This window comes from Wyeomyia smithii, chromosome 1, assembly GCF_029784165.1.
Source record: "Wyeomyia smithii strain HCP4-BCI-WySm-NY-G18 chromosome 1, ASM2978416v1, whole genome shotgun sequence".
In the NCBI taxonomy this organism is placed as follows: domain Eukaryota; kingdom Metazoa; phylum Arthropoda; class Insecta; order Diptera; family Culicidae; genus Wyeomyia; species Wyeomyia smithii.
The window spans coordinates 75,476,959-75,498,528 of NC_073694.1; the positions used below are offsets into that span (position 1 = coordinate 75,476,959).

The 21,570-nt window shown below is 37.2% G+C and overlaps 2 protein-coding genes across 19 annotated transcripts in view; both read right to left on the reverse strand.

Annotated features, from left to right (window-relative positions):
* LOC129717978 (copia protein) overlaps positions 1–21,570 on the reverse strand; it is a 72,618-nt gene that overhangs the window by 33,085 nt on the left and 17,963 nt on the right. The window contains exons 2-3 of one of the 17 annotated variants that reach the window (XM_055668331.1): positions 17,332–17,647; positions 16,494–16,697 (exon numbers count right to left, since the gene is read on the reverse strand). The exons of 11 other annotated variants lie outside the window; for them this stretch is intronic. The gene's annotated coding sequence lies outside the window, so the exon portion shown is untranslated. Of the gene's footprint in view, positions 1–16,493; positions 17,648–21,570 lie in introns of all 17 variants that reach the window. 5 more of the 17 variants (XM_055668330.1, XM_055668329.1, XM_055668328.1 and 2 more) reach the window with 5 other exon arrangements.
* LOC129717984 (uncharacterized) lies at positions 8,505–10,131 on the reverse strand. Of its 2 annotated transcripts, XM_055668342.1 has the most exons (4): positions 10,060–10,131; positions 9,832–9,931; positions 9,326–9,753; positions 8,505–9,274 (listed from the first exon to the last, which is right to left on the reverse strand). In XM_055668342.1, the coding sequence occupies exons 3-4, from the start codon at positions 9,542–9,544 to the stop codon at positions 8,786–8,788; spliced, it is 708 nt and encodes a 235-aa protein (XP_055524317.1). In that variant the 5' UTR covers positions 9,545–9,753; positions 9,832–9,931; positions 10,060–10,131; the 3' UTR covers positions 8,505–8,785. The 2 variants fall into 2 exon arrangements, with proteins under 2 accessions (XP_055524317.1, XP_055524318.1); XM_055668343.1 differs by having other exon boundaries at positions 9,832–10,125.

Genomic DNA, 21,570 nt, shown 5'->3' on the forward strand with positions numbered 1-21,570 from the left:
CATTGACATAAGACAGACCGTCGTATTGTACGTTAACTCTGCGGTCGTGTCTTATAAACAACCTCTTCAACTATTTGTTACGTAGTGCTGATCACACCTCTACCCCCTTCCTTTGGTAACAAATCGTAACGCTCAAGGATTATGGATACCACCTTATTAGTTTCGCAAATATAACTAAACCAAAAATAGGAAATTTTACCGAAACTGAGAATTTTGAAGTTGTTTGCTAATAATGTTGTATCTGGTGTAAAAATTCTTAAACAGTGAGCCTACATTGGGAAATTATTAACCTTGACTTTGGAGAATCTTTTTTTTTTCTAGAGGAAATTTTAAGAATGAAAAATTAGGACTTAAAATACTAAATTAATAAAAATACCCTTTTTATAGATTTCATAGATATAGATAACTGGCAAAAACTCCTCAATAGCAAAAACCACCACGGTAAACGCAACCGTTAAAACAACCGCAGATTTTTGAATACAACAGAAAATAAACAGTAAGAGATATTAAAATAGAACCACCAATAACGGACTAAACTCCACAATTTTTCAAACGGTTTTTTTTTTAAATTCAGCCACAAGCATCAATGTTAACACTACCGAACTATACCAAACAGTTATATGATTTAAAAAGCCACAGGACAAAGAACAATTAGAATTGTAAGTAGACATAGTTATACAAATGTGAAACCTGTTTTAAAATCAGTGAATTATTTAAATTGTTTCCCTGATGAAGATACCAACCGGTGTCGAAACGTTGGACAAATAATTGGTTCTAAAATTAAAGACCGCCGAGCCGAAACATTCCGACGGCAAAAACTCCGATCAAAACTTAATTATTTTTTGTACTACTTGGCTAAATTCCTTTGAATTGCTCCAGAATATTCAGTATCAAAAAAGATCCAGAAATATTACCAATTTGGAATTGTAATCAAATCAGAGTTAATTAGATATTATTTCTTAAAAACTTTGCTCATGATACCCCTGAGTGATAATTGTTTTTTATTTTTTATTTTTTCCGGAATACGATAAACTGTCAAATTTTTAATAAAAATTTACTCATTTGCCGATTATTATTATTTTTTGTTTTTTTTTTTACTTTTTTTTTCAAAATGCAATTTCTAATTTAACTTGAGTTTTGTTCATAATTTAGCGGCGTGAAAAGCAGTGATGGCATGAACTCATACAAAGTTTAACTGAGTAACCTATTTCCAGATTTGAATTCAACTTGAATCTGCTTCCTCACAATAGTTTGAGTTTTTGTTCACCGCACACTCTGACTTGATTGCAGCGCACGATGTATTCAACGATGCAGGTGATGATGTGATGTGATTAGTTTTGTTTTCAAATGCATAGAAGACATATCTGGTAACACTGCTGCCTAAAATTGATATTATTTTTAGATTTCTTCACTATTTTTCTCCATAAAAAAATGCGTCATTTAACAAACGCGTAAAAAACCCATATCTTTTACAAAATTTTACATAAAATTACTGTTACAGAACTACATAACACATTTACAATCAAATACATAAACAGTTTTGTTGGGTGGATAAAATTGCGCTCCTAACCCTTGGGTTGCTGTCTGGAAACTACGTAGTTAGGCGGTTTTCTCGGTTATGTTGCAGTGTGTACCGGAAAAAAATACAGGAAGCAAATGCTTTCACGAGATAAAGCAGTATACAGAAACTCATCTATTTCTGACAATAGACTCCAACTGGCGACGTTTCAGTAGAGTTTTTGAACACCGGTTCTGATATAGTGTAATCGAATAGCTCGTGGACTTCGTTGAACTGTCGACATATCGAAATAATCGGCAGGGTGGCCCCTCAAAATCGATATTCGATTTCCCGGTTTTCCCGATGAAATTCATTAAAATTTCCCGGTGTTTTATGTTTTAAAAATATGATAAAAACATCACAGCGGTATCAACGACATTATAAAAACATTGGGTTTAATGTGGAACCCTTCTACTGATGAATTCCTGTTCCGATCGCAATCTCCAGAGAAGATCAAAGGACCAACGAAGCGACAAGTTCTGTCCGAAATCGCCAAGATTTTCGATCCTCTTGGTCTTATTTCTCCTGTGGTAGTAGTGGCGAAGATTTTGATGCAAAATCTATGGATTTGTAAGCTGAAATGGGACGATCCGTTGGACGATGGCCTTCTGTACCAATGGGAAAGCTTTTTGACATCGCTGCCATCTTGTGAGCAGATTCGGATTCCGCGCCTAGTTATATCGAGCGAAGCTATCCACTACGAGCTTCATGGGTTCGCCGATGCCTCCCAGAAGGCATACGGTGCTTGCGTATACGTGAGGTCGATTTTTCCTGATGGCAGAGCATCATTGAGGCTAGTCAGCGCGAAGTCTAAAATAGCACCGATCAGACCTGTGCATTGAATACGCTGGTCCACATGCGTGGAATGGCTCAAGGCAATGTCACTCGAATCAAGAACATCTTGGCTCGAGCCGAAGCGGATCAGACTGAACTAACTCCTGCTCAAGTAAAGGTCTATATCAAGAAGGTGGAAACCGCATACACCGAATATCACCAGTTACATCAGCAAGTTGTGGCTAGTCTTCCAATCAATAAACGAGAAGAGCAAGATGCTAAGTACTTGAGTTTTGAAACGTTACATGAAGAGGTATCAACTATTCTCGAAACCTGGCTCGGGAATCTGACAGCACCTCCACAGAATCAGCTCCAACAAATGGCTCCAGTCACTGGGAATCAGCAACCGGTGGTAATCCAGCAGTCCCTTCCTCGTGCAATTTCCACGTTTGATGGAAGATACGAGAACTGGGAAAAATACTAATAACTGCTGCCGCATCTGTTGCTCTTTTATACCATTCTACAGTGCGAAAGTTTACAAAGGGGCGGGACTGAATCTCACATCGCTGTTTACCTACTGCGACGCAATTAATGGTTATAAAGCGTTCGCTCGCTGCCACTCTGTCGCTTCAGTTCGAACAGGTTGGACTGAACAGACTGGGGCACGGTTATATGAAAAAAAAAGCGATGGTGTTATTTTTTCGCTCCCATGCACTTTTCATGTTCCTTATGGGTCATATAACAACCATGTAACTTCTCAGATCGATCGGTGGAACTATATTTTTGCGCCCGATTTTTAAAGTTTTCATACGATTTTATATGGGAACATTCACTTTTTCAAAACTTATTCTCTAGAGATATCTAGCTGGCCCCTAAAAATATATTGATGCATAATATTTGTAGGAAATTTTTCTGGGAAAAACTATTCTGAAGACCGTAAGGCGCTACGATGCTTGTAGAAAAAGTTATTCACCTAAAACTGATTGCGTGTCTGACGAACGGCTGACCATTGAATTTTTCCAGCATCACTGCTACAGCATGCTGCTATTGTACACTTGCTTAAGGATGAGAAATAATTTCGCATGGAAGTAAGCTTCAGAGTGAAATTTTTGCTCATAGTATCTTCGGAGAAGCCTCCAAGATAAATTTTACACGATACCATCTCTTTTCACATGATGAGTTGAGCGCTTTTATATCAGATTATTGAAAAATTGGTAAATAACATCCATTGTCTAAATCATAACAAGCAACCATTCATTACCTCTCTTCCCAAGCACAGCCGACACTTACGGATACAATCGATCTGACTTTGTAAACGATTTATTGTTGTTGTTGTTGTTTTACTTTCCTTGCCATTTCCTATTCTGCTCAACTCCAAATAACTGACGAAACCTTGATATGAAAGGTAGCATTCAAACATCTCACCCCATATTTTCATTCCAAAACTGTACCGGTATCATAAGCACACCATCTAATTAAAATTTCTCATTTGTGCGTTGGTCGTTGGTTTTTTATTGGTTCGTATATGGACTGCACGTGTTTGGGTAGCTGTGGTGGGTGTTTATCGAAGATTTAGTATTTTCTAACACTTCATCAAAAGCATTAAAACGCCTAAACGAACACAGTTGAAAAATTCGACTTTGCGGTAGCGATTTAAACTTCTTCAGCCAGTCTTTATTCATCGACGAAAAATTACTACCGATGAATGATCAATACTTATTTGCTATAAATTTCAATCAGATCAAAAATTAAACTATCGGTAAAAGGAGTACCATAAATTATCGGTAAAGTTTTCTCAATTCAGCATACATTGAATTTTCATTTTTGTTTCTCGGTGCCCGTTTTTTTCAGTTTCTCGCACACAAAGAAAAAACTTGTCTCTATCGTGAAAAATAACAAAACATTTAAAAAAACTCTAAATCATAACTAAAGACGTAATATATTTTCCTGTCACTCGCCAAAACCTTGATAACAGCTACGCAAAAAGCGTGTAATTGAGTTCTTGCTTTTTTAAGTTGTTGCAATGAACGTAATTTCTTAAAATACATAAAGTTATATGCTGGGCTGGAGCCAACCTAGCATGCGTTCGACCGGTTTAATGTCTAACAATTTCCAATCTGAGAATTTCCGCTTGAATCGTTCTGGTCTCCAATTTCAGATAGTCTCGTTGAGTTTACTTTTTGCTAAGATAGGAAAATGTTTACCCAATTCGCTAAAATTGATTGTCTTGGTAGTGCAGCTACGAAGAAAGGTTTTTCTGAAGTGACAGCGCTTATATAAAAGATCAATTTTTTTAGTATATATGGTCGGCGTGCGACCATACCGAACCAAGCGCCTTTTTTTTTCAAAATTGAGTTTTTAACACCAATGGTTGTGAAAATTAATGATCTATCTTTCATGAAAAAATGAAATTATTTGAACAGTTCATGATGATATTATAATAAAAATTTGCTGCAGTAGCTTGCAGAAAACAGACGGGGTGGCAAAACTTTGAACCCCGATTACTCTAAATAATGTTTTTGGCGCTTGGTTCGATCTGGTCGCACGCCGACCATATGTATTATTATTTATAACGCTTCAACGTCTCCGCATTTAGAAATGCACTGTTAGATAAAATTGCAGAAAATACTAGAGTTACAATTCCGGCTACTATTTGTTTTGATGGAATCTAAAAATACCGTAGTCCAACGTCATGCGGCTTTGTCTTGTATACCACCATCCTACTTTTTTATAAAAAGAGGGAAACTTATAGTGAAGTTGCACAAAGAACCGCCGGAAGATATCTTATTTGGGATTATTTTAGTATCTTCAATGTACAACAATTCAGTAGCTTCAACTTTTTATAGATCGATAACGGCACCGGCTACGTCCTTACTCGTTGTTAACAGAGACCGATTTTACTTTTACATCTCTAACACAGCTGATCAGGAATATATATCTATATTTTTTAGGGATACGACTAAAAAATAAATGCTTTATTCAATGCCTAAAGGGTTTTGATGCAAAATTTCAAATTTGTTGATTTTGAGCCGTATAAAAAGTAGGAGGGTGGTTTTCAAGACACGACCGCATGACGTTGACTACCGTATTCTTATAAAAAAAAAAATATTCCATTGAAGCAAATAGTAGAGGGAATTGCAACGCTTCTTTTACAAAACTTCTGTAACAAAATTTCGAGGCACCAAAAGGTACCAGTTGCCGATTATTCTCGTTTACCGTCCAGAATTCCAGCCATTTTAGTATTTTGCAGTAGCCATTCATTACTAACAGCCACCAGCATAACGGGTGAAACCGGCACGAGATGACCGAGCGTCCGTATGTATCCGGTACGGTTTAATAATGAAACTGATGGGGTGAAATGTTCGAACGATACGTTTTATACCAAGGCTTCGTCAGATAATTAGAAAGAAGGAGGGGCTACATAGATGATGGAATGGTAGAGACAAATGTTTCTTGAAAGCTGCGCCGGCCGCTGTCGTAATATTAACACCAACACAAACATGCATTTTTGCAAAGTTTTTTCCGCTAGCAGCAGCATTTGGTAAAACAGAAAATTCAATTAGCCGCTTCTGTACCAAATTTCGAGGCACCAAAAGGTGCCAGTTGCCGATTATAGTTTCCTGGTTAGTCCGTCCAGAATTCCAGCCATTTAAGTGTTTTGCAGTAGCCATTTACTACTAAAGCCACCAGCATTACGGGTGAAACCGGCACGAGATGACCGGTACTATTTTGTATTTCCTCCTTTCAGCTGCTATCACCTAGCGTCCGCATGTCACTGGTGCGGTTTTGGAATCAGAGTGATGGGGCGCCGGCCGCTGTCGTAAAATTAACACCAACAAAAAGATGCATATTTGCAAGGTTTTTTCCGCTAGCAGCAGCATAAACATCGGAAACAGAAAGTGACAACAACAATAACAACAAAGTCAGATCGATTGTATCCGTTAGTGTCGACTGTGCTTGGGAAGAGAGGTAGTGATTGGCTGCGCGGTATGATTTAGACAATCGATATTAATTACCAATTTTTCAATAGTGTATCTCAAACAATAGTTTGTTTTTGTTACATAAATTTAACCGTAAAAGAATTTCTGATCGATTGATGCCAAAACCTCGAAAACCTGATTATAGATGACTGCAAAATAAGCGCTCAAAACCTGACCACTTTTCTCTGGTTTTCCCTGGTTGAATTACTAGATTTTCAAATTCAGGGGCCTAACTTAGATATAGACGTTAGTCAACGTCAAAACAGGGGTATTTTGATGTTGTAAGGTCACGAAAAACGTACGGTTGTTTACTTCATGAGAACTCCTTTCATTTAACTCTTTATAAGGCAGTGGTAACTATATTGCCACCAACCAGAGCTGCGAATTTTCATTTTCAGCAACAGAATATTGAAAATGAAGGCGGTGAATATCGATTTGAGAATGTAGATGCTCATTTACTTCATCGGCTTTATGCATTGGATTGGCTCAGATCGAATATATTCAACATGTTTCTGGACAATGTCATTTTTTTTTCACTGACATGATTTTCAATGATAATTGACACGGGCAGCACTCGATATCAGTCTCAATCTGAGAGAATCAAATTGCTGTTGTGTGATATTCATTTTGTAGTACGAAATTTCGCAGCTCTGCCACCAACGATAACAAATTTTTTTGCTGCACCAATAATAAAATAATATCGCACGCTAACCTGGTGGGTTAATAGTGGTCTCGAAGTGAATTTCTTTTTCGGGTGATGTTTAAATGATATGATTTCAGGTAATGTTTAAATGATTTTACAATGACCATTATTCAAAATTATGCGAGAATTATTACTTTATTAATTCTTTTTTTTATTTAGGTAAGTTTTCGTCTAAACATTACAGGCGAAAAAAGTAAAAGTGGCATATTTGCGTTTTAATTATAATTTTTAAGATTTTTGAATACCGTAAAACGATCATCAAACGATTGATCCAGGATTTGTTTGATGACTAAATTTTAAAATTAACTTGGCCGTTATATTTCTTACTCTCAGTAAGTGCCAAAAAAGCACTCCAGCTTTAAGTCCAATTTTATGCTCTAGCCAAGACATCATCCTGGCCTACGCCAGGATGTTGTCTTGGCTAGAGCATAGAACGTAAGAGGCTAGAGCTGGCCTATTGATATACTTCCGTTGTTGGAAAGACCTTGCATATATGATCAATATACGTTTTCTGAACACAAACATTTTACAACGATTGCTGACTTACAAAATACTTCTGGCAACTTTCGCGACCAACGTTTACGTTTTTCATCATCGAAAGGTAAAATTACACATGGTATAAAAATGACTCGCAGTAGATACCGCGGCTAGGTGCAAGGACAGAATTATCCTCCGCAGTAATAGCAGTCAAGGAGAACGGGAAGCATCCCATCCCAAGTAACAATCAAAATGCTTCTAGAATTTATTCTTGTTATATTTTTATTTTATGTTGGCTCGCATTAAAGTCTTCGATTATATTTTGGTTTTATTTGATAGTCATGAAACATGTTCCGCAAATATTCATCACAACCATTATATGCCTTCCATAATTTAACTTTAGCTTCACAGTTTTATTGTCGATTTTAAGATTGTTTTGTTTTGAAATTTATAACAACCAAGTGAAACCAGAAATACACAATCTGTGAAAGTTGTATAATAGTCAGTCAGCAAGGTATATTAAAAAACCAAGCTGTAATTTGATTTCATGTTGATTGTATGGAAGGTGTAACCTGCATTAAGATATCATTGAATAAAACATAAACAGAAAATTTTTGTTGTTAAAAAACTGATTGTCCAAGTGATTGTTTAAAATGAGTGGTTGGAAAGTATTTAAGGCAAGTGGGACATATAGAAGGAGAGTAAGACAAAACATCGCGAGAATTCGCTGTTCTTTGTCATCTCAGTATAATGTGGTGTCAAATTTTCAACAAGCTTCGACTTCGGTTCCGGAAAATAACAACGCTGAAATGGTGCAGCAGGATGATGTTAAGGAACAAGACTTTTATAACGTTTGTGACGCCAGCTACACTCAGAATTATCCGGAGGTGATTGATGGTGGAGATGAAGACGTTCTAGACTTTTTTAAACATTAAGAAGACGAGGCAGCTGCCAACATTGAAACAGTAAATAATAAAAAGGAATTTCCAAACAACTTTATTTTATTGACCTGAATTATGTACAGAAATACATTTTGTTATTTACGTCAAACTTGGATTCAGTTTTTCTATCCGGTGTTTACAATATTAGATCTCATCTGGGCAGCAATCGGCTGAACTTCATGTTGGCGGATACTATATTGTAGGTTTTTTGGGCGATTCTTGTGCTTAGAAACTGTTTTCGATAGCAAACGTTGCTTGCTATTCTTCAGTGCTTTAAAAAAAAACATCGCACATAACTGAAGTAAACGCGCTGTCAGCTTGCAAGATCAGCCTTAGAAACAGTTTACGCACTTTAGTGTAAACCATAAAAGGAACTTTCATTTGAGACTCCACTGATCCGGTATGTTCCGATGGTGTATGATCTCTGGACATTCCCGTCCAAGAGCACTGCGTCAAAAATTGCCGTGTCATTACCAGGTCGATTAAAAGATATATAGTTAGCCATTACTTTTTCGTTATCCAAGCTCGCTTCTAAAGCAATCAGCGTTTCTTTTGAATCCACTGGCTTGAAATTTTCGTCAGTAGTAATAAGCGAAACGTTGTCTCGAAACTCTAAAAGAGATTCAATTTTCTCCACTTTGGTGTTAAGAAAATCCAAACCAGTTTTCAACTGGGCAAGGGTGACGACGATATTCGCCAAACTTTCAATGATGACAGCTTGATTGGCACCAGTGTCGTTTGGTGATGGCTGACTGATCGATTGGATTACGATTGTTCCGTCATTGGAATCTTGGTTCGCATACACTACATTCTCGAAAACATCATCAGTCAGTAATGATTCCTGCGGTAAAATTAGGGTTATGTCAAATAAATAAGCAAAAACAAAACTTACCGTTTGCTTTCGCGATTCATCTTGATTTTGATTGACTAAACTTGACTGCAGAAATGCGTTTTGCAGTGCAGAATCGGAAGGAACGAACTGATTAAAATCCTTACGGATACATTTTTGGTCAACATTAATCGGTGTGATCTGCCATCGAGGCTCCTTCATAGTAAGCGAAGAGAAATTGTTTAAGTACTCCTCCTTTTCTGTGCCCGAATAAGCTTCCATTTTTGCAAGCTCGGCATCTGCTTCAGCTTTTGTTTGAAATTCACGCTTCTTAGTGCATGGAATTTGCTGCCATTTGATCGTCGGTATGGAATATTGATTTCGAATCAGTTTGGCGTTGTTGGCGGTGTTTGGCCAGTAGAGAACTCCGTCACACTCCCATCCCAGCCGGATGGTACGACACTGAGGCACTGGTCGCCGTCCTCGAATGTCTGCACAATTTTAAATGGCATCCCAGGAGTCCGATTTGAAATTATTTTAATTTTATTCAAATTGTACAGAGTACTTACTCCACAAACGAGCAGCTTCCTGTTGTTGAATGAAAGACTGTTTACCGTATGCTCACTGACAGCGAGGTAGAGGTTGCAAATCAAAGCAGTAACTTAAGTTCTAAAGTAAAAGTAAGGTAAATCTCAATTAAAATAAAATATTTACGAGGTGCCGTATTTCGGTGACAGACACATGTTTGAATGATTGTACCGGGATAATATTGAAAAATGATATCTAAAAACACATACGTGATTATCTTCTAACCGTTTTATATGAGCTTGTTAAGCTATCTACACATGCTACGTGGTCCGTACTTTATATTTTTAGGCATTCTGACAGTGAGCCATGGTTGCAACGTGAATTCGGCTTGTTGGCAGGGATGCCACATGTGCAAAATAATCTGTAATTTTACAAATTTGCAGAATACATCGATGACACAGAATCTATTAGCAAGTACACTAAATTAACGAATTGATTCCAGGCTATTAAAATGTATGCTACGAAGGTTGTGTTGAAGCACATTTATATTTCATGTTGCTGTGGTATTAACTAAAATCGTCGTTTATTTTAAGCTCTTAAAGTCTTACATTTTTTCACATTTGTTTGCATTCACATCTCCGTGTTGATTTACTATTCTTTTTATTGTTTAGATCTTAATTATTTAATTGTACTGTTTCCATAAATCATTCAAAATATCAATTTTTATAATTTTTTATAAGTAATGCCAAGTTACTCAATAACAGGCTTGAATAATTTAATTTGAGCTATCTAAAATGAGACAGAAAACCAAACTGCTTTGTACAGATTTTTGAGCAGATATGCCTAACAGTACAGATAATTAAAATTTGTTCAACCAAATGAACAAAATCAATTGTGGCAACCCTGCCTCAGTTTGCTGCAGGTATTTTGCTCCAAACGTGATTGGTTGACTTGGACAGCACGAGTGCGTGAAAATATTTCAAATGAGTTCAACAAACCGTGTTGCGAAATAGCTGGTTTTTGGCTCGATCTTTTAAAAAAGCTAAATTTTGAAAGTGAAACACAATTAACACAATTTTATTTTGATTGCAGTTTGGGGAGTTGCGATATATAAAATTTAAAAAGAATTTGAATGAAGTGCCAAGCTCTGGTAAAGAAATCATCACTTGTTCACTTTACATTATTTTTTTGTTTCAATGAAGTCTGGTGAAACGAGAGAAAATAAAAATAAAAGGATGGCAATAGAAAAATTTGTGACTACGAAGTCAAAAGAGATTTCAAAGGCTGTGAAAGGCAAAAATATGTCCTTTCTTCTTTTTCTCGTGCAAAAACCAAATGAATATCAGTACCTTCGTAGTCCCAAATAGCAATTATACCCCTGCTCGAAATTTTGTTCCGTTGAATAAAAATAAACATTTCATAAACATTAAATTCTTCTGGTTGCACTGGATTTTGCGCAGCCAAACGAAAATAATTTCCAGCAGGGAAACGAACACTCAAACGAAACTGCACTCAGCTGTCATTTTTTTCGTACCGCATTACAGTTTGAGTTTTTCGGGTGTAGTCCGGGACAGAAAACGTGCTATTTTGGTGTAGTTCGCAAAGTGAAAAAACGGCTACATGGCAAAAGTGTAGTCCTCGTGTAGCTACTCCGCAAAAACGAGTTCGACATCAGATTGTGGCTCACATAACACTTGATAATCGTAACATAGGCATGATAAGCTAAGTTCTGATCGATTTAAGAGAATTGGTTATAATACAGGATTTTCAATGCGTTTGTGGTTTTACTCGAAACAACATGTCGTCTTCAATGGAAATAATGCAAAATTTTGGAATTGGACCTAATGTTTTCATTCTCTTTTATGATATTCACGATACCACGGGTAGTTGTACAATTCAAATAATTGATTAAGGCATACATCTAGTAAAATGCAACAAATCCTAGCTTTAATTCAAGAAACTGCTTTAGCTCAGAAGAATTCAACTTTGAAAAAATACTAATATTCTGCAGAATTTCAACGGCGCGCAGTATTTACGATAAAATTCGTGACCGGTTTCGCCATAAATATTTCACGGCATCTGTTTTTACATGTACGAAAACGATTAACTAGACAACAACATATTCAATATTCAATTCATATGGAAATAAAACTTAACACAATTCAGTTTGCAGTGTCGGAAGGAAATGTTTTACTGAGAAATGGAACCAAGATAAAATTTAATGCATCACAGTTAGTTAGTATCTCTGTTAAAATTTGGAGGCCATTCTATGGCAATCAAATTGGGTTGTAAAAAACATCTGGTCGTATGGTGGAGCGCATATGAAGTTTTGACGACTTCAATAAAGCTGGGCCAACTAGCCATGATACATGTTCATAGCTGTTGTTATTAGGTTGTTATAATTGCGTGGTCGGCATTGAAAGTTTTATGTTTTGGTTGTATTACCTATTAAAAAACTTGGATATAAGCTATTTTGTTACTTGGGATCTCTAAACATGTTATCAAAGCATGATCTAACATTTCTAGTTCAAAAAGGTTTTAAAACTATTCAAAATTGAAACTGATCAAAGTTACCCCATATAAGGAAAATTGAAACAACGACGAAAAAATGTGTTCGCGCCAAAACTCCCGCCTCAGCTGCGCATTACTGTCATCCGTGAGTGACCAGCTGAGGACCAAGCGACGCTGGTTTGCGCGCGCTTTCAAGCTGCTGCTTCACAATGCTGCCGTCCGAGAGGCAGCCTATAAAAGCGCTCTCCACAGCAGCGCTAGGGTTCATTGTCGTTAGTCATTTTCAGTGAGAACCACTCTATGCCGAATAAATGAACCACCCTAATGAAACGTAATGTATTCAATGCTAGTTATAGTGTATATCATTATACAAGCTATTTCGAGAGACTAGTGATCAATTTCAAATGAAAAATTCTAAACATTTTGAACTCCGCCTTCCACAATTGGAAAAACGACTAAGTCCCAGAGAGTAAATTTTTGCAATTTTTTTTTTTCAGATGACACCAATTCTCGACGTTTCATGCGTTTTTAAGTCATTTGGCATAAGAAAAAAAAAATTTCGAAAGCCGAAATTTCACGTACCCCCCCCTTGGGTGATTTTCCGGTTTTCAAAAAAGCCAAACTTCAATCGCTTTGCGCCACCCCATTTTAAGTCCGATTGAGCTGAAATTTTGCACAGGGTGTTTTTTCTAGCAGGTGAACATTTTGTGTAGGGTTTTTTATTTTGAAATTCGAGATGACCATTTTGCCTGGCACCCTAGTATTCAGAACACATTTTCAACAACTTTTTTCAACATAAATGTTCTAATCCAGCCTTTTTGGAACAACTTAAAAAAATAGTATGTTTTACACATAATGCCACGTAAGACCCATTTGAGATTATTTAAAAGACATACGTCACTTATGAAAAGAGTTGCTCTAATCATAACTCACATTCCTTCACTGAAAATCTTCAAATTTCAGTTTTGTTCTGCATTCTTAAACATTATAAAGGTAACTGCTAAAGTCGACCAACAGCTAAAAGCTATAAAGGAGAAATATTTTTCGTTGTTTTATAACACTATATTTGAAAGAACATAAATATACATGTGAAAATTGATGTTTTTCTCATATTTTTTAAAAATAAAACACCGGGAAATTTTAATAAATTCTATCGGGAAAACCGAGAAATCGAAAACTGATTTTGTGTGGCCACCCTGACTTTATAGAGACCTCTTGCACATTTTTCGCCCTTTTTTATCTCCGAGTCGTTGACAAGTTTCGCCTTCTCGTGCTTTCTTGATTCCTTCTGCTTTTTCTTTCTGTCAACCTGCTCTTAAGCTTGCAATGTTTCTGTGTTAGAATGTCGATGGGATAAATTTAATAAACGAACTTCGATTTGTGTTAGGGCTTAGAAGTTTTGTCTTCTCGAAAGAGTCCTTATGCAAAACTTGATCTTATGTAGACTTTTTCTTGAGTCTTATAAATACACGAAACGTTGAAGTATGTTACCCCGAAGCAATTTTTTTTCGAGAAACTTCGATCCTGGGACTTACAAAATTTCGAGCTGGGCCCATTGGAATGTATGAGATTTTCTCAGGGTCCGTAAAATAAATACAACCGATATTCAAAACAACTAGAGTGAAACGCGGCCTTTTCTGGAAATTCGCATGATAAACCAGGAAATTCCGAAATCCACGTTAAAAAAATACGTGAAAAGTCACCCCAAATATTATGTACCAAGCAACTTTACTGTATTTCTAAACAAAATCATGACAGTTTTCCAGGAATTCGAAAAATATGAGCTTCTTTTTTATTTAAAATAGTATACACCCCATCCTTACGCAATCGTCTTGAAAATTCTAAAATATGTGTCCGTGGTTGTTCTGTCGAAAACATTACAAAACAAATTTTTAAACGGCAGCAATTTTACATCGTTATAATTTGGAAGATAAAAGAACAATCATTCAAAATAATGAAACGATTTGTTCCAATATTATATTTTTTCCAAATCTAGGAATTATATGACGCTAATATCTACGAAAAAGTCATGTATCTTCTAGTCGAAAGCAAATGCAAAATTACTTTCAATTAAAAAAATACTTATGTTTTGTCTTTAATTTCGCGTTGAAATGTAAGCTACTTGATATGTTTCAGTTATAAATATGAATGGAAATCGTTGTTTTAAAATTTTCAGTACAGAACGCCACATTTGCGGTTATGAAGAAATTAATTTTTTCATGTCTTACATGGATTTTAATTTAAGGGGGCGTAATACTCACTATATTTGCATCCATGACGTGCAAAATACATTTTCAAATATACCTTAACCAATAGCCAAAATACCCGAACACTTTACTTTACTTTAATCATCCGAAAAAACACAAACATTCATTATTTTTCGATCTTCCACAGCAGGCTCCCCCCTCCAAGGCTCTAGAATAGTTTTCCTTTTTTTCGTGGAGCTACTATTTGGTTTTATAGAAAAAAAAGAGAAATCTGTTGCAAGGGTCTCCTACGAAAGGCAGAAAATCAAAAGGCAGAATCACGAAAGGCAGAGTATTTCATAAGGCAGAATAACGAATGGCAGAATCAAAAAGAGCACGAATGGAAGAATCAAAAAATGGTCTATCTTCTTTTTAACAAGACACACTCGCGGCCTTTGGCCGACTCTATTGTCCAAGTGTATGCTGTCCTTACTCGCTACCGCTCGTTCGGACTTGACTAAGGGAAGAAAACCTGTTTGAATAATCCTAGAAAACCATTGGATTGATCGTTTGAATGCGAGAGGCCGCCGCTTCCAACGGCGAGTCGGCGGCCGTCTCGGGCCGCGGAAACCACGGCGGCTTTGTGCCGCCTCGGTTCCGTGCCCTCGATTATGCGTCTTCGCCGCATGAATTGTTTTATGTTAATTATAATCAACAAGCCGTTGAGATTTGTTGGCTATTATACCTAACATCGAGAAATAATTCTCCGCAATGCCGTGGGAGTCTTGAAGACCTAAGCCAAATCAGTTTGCGCGTTCCGGATCTAATAATCAGGCTTGATTTGCACCTCCCATCAAAACTGGCCATTGCTTGCGTTACTAAATAATATTAAATAATAAATGTAGAGTAGCAGCTTTGATACCGTGACCAGGATTAACACCAATTTGCCATCATGCACTTGGCTATCGTGAGTCAGGTTTTGCTGTCAGTGATTCTGCCTTTCGAAATTCTGCCTTGTGTTTACGGTCATAGAGTTCTACCTTTCATGATCCTGCCATTCGTGCTTCTGCCTTTTGTGATTCTGCCTTCTGTGGCGAAGCTCTTCAAGGTAGAAACATAGTTGTCAAAAGGATGAACACATAATAAAAAAAAACTTATTTAATTTCCGCAAAAGACTTAATGTAGAATATGTTGAGACTAACAGAGTATTGTTTTTTATATTATCGACGAAACTCCATATCAAATCGAGCTTTAAAGATTCCGGTCCTATCTGACTTTGACCGAACTCTACCCGATTCGATGTCGAACACTACTCACAAGAACTTCCAATACGCCTTCCGTGACATTGATGGCGTCCTATACGATGTTTTGGGCAATCAAAGTTGGATATGCAAGAGGAGAACGTACGAACACTTTCTTCAAAATCCTGCCAAAACATGTTACGGAACAGCAAAATATGTTTACCCGCCTGATCAAGCTCGATTTTATTCAACAACCAGCTGTTCCATTGCCAATAGTATCATGCCAATTAGGTCATCATGCAAAAAAAATATAAGGTATCTCGTTAACATTTCCTCAGTTTTCGTTGAACAAATGAAACGGCAGGCATGCAGGATCATGGTTTTCCCGGCGTAACGCCTGATTTCCCGGTTTTCCCGTCTTCTTTTCCCGGTGATTTGAAATTCTCAGCTTTTTCCGTTTTTCCCGGTAGAGTGGCCACCCTGCAACTGTGAGAGAGAGCTAGTCGATCGACGTTCCTAACCACAGAGCCACGAAACCACGGTAGAATGTGTCATTAACTCATAAACAATCGAATAAATTTCTTGAACGGTTTGTCAACAAATTTTTTTGTAGAGCATAGCATGTTGACACATATCTGACATAATTGAAGTTGACTTAATTGACTTGTAAAAAAGATTTCATGATGTTTATTTGAAGCAAATCAATAAAATGAATAAATATCTCATCTCAAAAATCTTAAGACTAGTAATATTGCTTCCACTTACCTTGGGGTGTTATTGTATATCGTCGTCTATGCTTTGACAAGTGTTGTCACTTGCTTTTCGTCGTTTGAAGAAAATTACAGCTGATAACAATCTTTGCTTTTGAGTAAACACACGGCAGCGCAGCGATGAACGGTTTAGTATCAGGTATTCACAATCAGAAAAGTTTTATAATTTTAGTTTTCAGCAAGCTTATTCACACGCGATCTAAAAGCAGCTCAAACCACGAACACATATGATCACTCTTCAAATGAGATTTACTACCGATTTTCAGCAAAAGTAAACTACGCCGGCTTTTGCTTCATTTAAAGTGTGTGTTTACTTTTGGTTTTGAATTTTACAAGTTCAGATTTTGGATTTGTTTCTGTAAAGTGTTAACTGATCAAATTTGAGAGCACAAATCTTGTTACTCCTTACTTGAATTTATATCTAATATCCAATAACTAAATGCTAGATGTTGCTTTGGAAACCATCCACAAACTGTTATTGTAACATTAAATGAACATCCTCAATTGGCTTCCAATGATGCAGAGAACATTGTTTATTCTTTAAATATACAAGTTCTCTAAAAGCATAGGCTGGAAATACAGCATGTTGCATTAGAGAACGCAAGCTAAAATCAAACAAGCATGTAGTTCTGACTAGGGAAAGTTTAGAATGAAGTGGAAAACTTTTCAAATGCGGCTGAGATTCTGTCTTTTATGCTTTTTGCACGTTTTTCCCGGTTTTCTGTTTCACATTCGTTCTGTGACTTGTGTAAGTCTTGGCAACTTGATATTTTTCTGCTTACACAAACCAAGCGTTTTTATCGTAAAAGTGTTTGTTTTTGCTATTTCTGTACCTTCTACTCTGCTACGTTGCACATAGATTTGGCTCGTATCGAATCTACAAGTTCACGTGATTTGTTGAGCAAAACGAACAATTAGCTATTGAGATGTTTTCCAACGGGGGCACAGTAAATCTTCACTTTTCGCTTTTTTCGAGGTCCTCCTCTGCGTCGTACGGTTGTCGTTGTTCGTACACCAGTAACCTGCATCCAATATGCGATTCTTGTCTGCTATCACTGTGTTGAAATACTACATACTAGCATTCAAGTACTTTCTTCCAATGTGCATTTCACTTTCACGCTTCAATAGAGTGGGTGTTTTTAGCAGCTCCTTCGGGATCACAATCAAACATAAGCGTTTTATTAGTTTGGTTAGTGGATGATTGCATGCGTAAAGAGAAAAGAGAAAATAAATATTAGGAGTAGATTCATACGTAACCTTATTATGGTAATTGCTGACATTTTGCGACATGATGCTGTAAAACATAAATATTTTAAGCAAAATTGGTGTGCTGAGCGCCGGATAGCGTTGCTAATGTTGTGCAGAAGATTAACTAACTATATTTTAATTACTAGATTTAAATAAACTTTTAAATTTTAACTGGTTTTGCAATATAATCATGTACAAAAAAAAAAAAAGCCATTAAATCCACCATCCTCTTAAATCCTCTTAAACGGATACTCAAACTCATCAACCTAATAATTGATTGAACCAAACAGCAAACATTTACGCATCCCATCATTTAGCATTGAACTTCAAGACCAACATGAAGCAATAGTGTTTTGTGGGAACAAAATTCTCGGTAAACGGTTAGTGTACAGCGATGGCGATTTTTGGTCATGACTTTCTTCTAAGTTTTTAAAGGAAATTTGTGACCATTGCCATCACTTTGTTGTAAAAATTTGAGAAAGTTTTTGAATAGGAAAACCCAAAGAAACGTCTTCCCCATTCTAGACCATTCCCAATTAATCGCAATCAATTTAAATGTAGTTGGAATAGAAGTTTACCGAAAGTATGATTAGACCACAACTCGGAAGTTTTCATATAAAGAGGTATTCGAACCAAAGTTTACATTTGATCCATATGTTTAGTTCATTTCATAACAGGAGCGACTCGTCCATAGGTGCAACCTGTTCGTACGGATCTGTAGGCTACGGAACCTAAGCTGGCTACACCATCCGTAATAGGCCCTATTCGCTGCCACAATCCGTCACATGTCACGAGAGTAGCAAGATAAACAAATTCGTCGACCACTTCGAAAGTATCCCCATCCATCTCCACCGCAGCTCCAACACCTGCAGGACTACCACGCTCTCTGCCAGCCACCATGTATTTCGTTTTGGCAGTGTTCATGGTGAGTCTAATTATCGCAGCTTCCCTTCTGAGAGCCGTAGAGGCCTCCTTAACAGCTCTGCGGTTAACAACAATTATATCAATGTCTGCGAAGCCCAGAAGCACGTGAGACTTCGTGATGATGGTGCCGCTCCTCTGCACACCTGCCCTTCGTATTGCACCTTATAAAGCTATGTTGAACAGCAAGTTCGAGAGCCCGTCATCTTGCCTCAGACCATCCAACGTCACAAACGCGTCCGAAAAAAATTCGCCCGCTGTCCTGACGGTCGATGTGAAACTGTCAGGCGTCGCACGTAACAGTTTAATTAGTTTTGTTGGAAAACCATTTTTAAACAATATTTGCTACAGCTCGTAGCGTTTCACTGTATCGTACGCCGCCTTAAAGTCTATGAACAAATGGTGTGTCTGCAAGTTGTGTTCTCGAAACTTGTCGAGGATCTGTCTTAAGGTGAATACTGTCAGCTCGAAAACCGCATTGGTAATTTCCAACAAAGGCTTTCTGAAACGGCATCAGTCGCTGGTACGGAATACGGGGGCGTTTCATGAGTGGAATTGAGGAGGTTCATGCCTCGATAATTACTACAGTCGAGTCTATGTCCCTTCTTATAGATAGGGCATATGAGTCCTTCCAACCAGTCTGTAGTTTGAACACTTATGATTTGTGAGTTCAGGGATTATATTAGTAAACAAATCAGCTTCAAGCAACGAACTGCAAACAGTTGTTTGGTACAATCAAGAGATGCATTCGAAAAGTCAACGTGAAGGCCGTGCAACGTTTTTGTTTCTTTATCATGAAAAGGCATAGTCGGAAAGCTTTTGTCAAAAAGATAGCTTTGGAACTTACGATGACTGGTTTGTTAGGCCACCATCGTACCTCGAGATCAGCTGGGAGAGAAATCGCAGAAGTATCATGCTCAAAATTGATTCATTTTAAGTTTTGAAGCTCTGTGAAATTTGGCTCAATTCAAATGTTGATTTGAACTACTTTAATTTTAATATTATTCGCTTTGATCGAGACACACCTTATGGAGGAATACTTCTAGCGATTGAGAAGTGCCGTTCTGTCCAAGCGCTTTAGATCTATCGCTATTTGTTCAATAGGTTTCATGGTGCAAAATATTTTACTGCAGGATTGAATTTACTTGCCTCCAATTCTCCATTCAAAAACTGGGAAAACCAGTTTCTTACCACAAATCGTATAGGCCGATTGAAATGTTGTCCTGTATCCGTAAATTAATGGAGAAAATGATACTCCGTCCTTTAGACCATTGCTTCGAAACAAATGGTCTACTATCAGATACCCAGTTTGGTGTCCGCCAAGCCAAAGGAGCGAAGCTTTACACAGAAATCTAGCCTGCGTTTACTCGTAATGAGATGGAATCCGTGTTTTAGACATTAAGTGGGCTTTTGATTTCGTTTCAATGGACGTCCTGTCGGATAAATTTAACCGACAAGGGTTTCTTCGATTTGATCATCTGACAACTTTTCTATTCAATTACATAAGTCTTCCGTCAGCCTAGACTTTGGCATGCGATTGGGCCGACCGTGGATGAGGCGATTAGAAAAATAACACGCATCCCGTCGAGGGCGGATTTTAAAGGCACCGTTGGCGAGAAATGCAGAAAGAGTTTCTGGGACATATCAAGTAAGACACAAAGACCGCATGGGATCCACAATGAACAACTAGTTCGAGTGAAGCAGCCGATAATCGGTACCAAGCCCGGATCCCAACATGGATTGTCCCCTAGGTTGGGAAGCTTAGCGTAGGGTTTTCGGTCGTGAGCATTGGGAAGTATATTGAACCAAATGCAGAAGTGTCCTAGATGATTTTTCCGTTCGTAACATACGGCTTATAGCCTATGATGGACCATCGTAATTCGGTTCCGTTTAGATACTGCGGACTTGTAGGCGTCAATTGCAGTTAGTGCGCGAATGTTCCAGACGATTTATGCCGTCCGCTAACATATGGCTTCAAAACACGTACCAGGCCATCATATTTCAGAACTGGTTGATAAACGAAACTTATAACGAATCTGTCGAAGATTCTTAAGAAACCTTCAAAGCCTATTCCAGTTTTAAAAGATGGTGAACGTTTTCTTGTATCCAATGAACAAAAGGCTCAAAGACTTGCTCAGCAGTTTGAGAGTGTTCATAACTCAAATTTGAATTTTGTGAATCCAATTGAAAATGAAGTCACACGTCAATTTGATTTTATTTCTTCCCAGAATTTTTCACCTGCAGAAATAACACTGTGCTACAAATGAGAAAAAAATGCAAGAACTTCTGAAGTGACCTAGTGTAGGTTGTAGGTCTTGTTGAGTGTAACATTCGCTCATACTAGAAATTTTCCAAACACCCCCAAAATCTGAAGTTATGGTCAAAATACGGTGTTTTGGAGCTCAGCGCATATATTTTTTTTAACTCAGTCATTTATCAACCGATTTTCAATATTTACGCAGTTTTAGAAAGAAGACACATGAAGCTTTCAAAATATATACAGGTTTGTTCTAATATCAATAAAACATGTTGAGTTATTTGAGTTTATATCTAATTTTTTAGACTTTTTCACTCAATTTTTCAATTTAATTTTAAATTTGCCGTCTATTTTTGTAATAAACATACCACAAATACACTATAATTTTAAAAGCATATTCAATTCCGAATCAATTGAAAGTAGTTTTGTTGAAATCGGTTGATATTTGGCTAAGTTATATATTTTTTAAGAAAACCAGAATTTTTGGCTTCTGTCGTATTTTGACCATAACTTCAGATTTTGGGGGTGTTTGGAAAATTTCTAGTATGAGCGAATGTTACACTCATCAAGACCTACAACCTACACTAGGTCACTTCAGAAGTTCTAAATCGCTGTAGCACAGTGTAATTGAAACTAACTTGAATGA

Coding starts and splice junctions, on each gene's coding strand:
- LOC129717984 (XM_055668342.1), bottom strand. CDS start 9,544: ATGGAAGCTTATTCGGGCACAGAAAAGGAGGAGTACTTAAACAATTTC. Junction 9,275..9,325: donor ATGAATCGCGAAAGCAAACG/GTAAGTTTTGTT, acceptor ATTTTACCGCAG/GAATCATTACTGACTGATGA.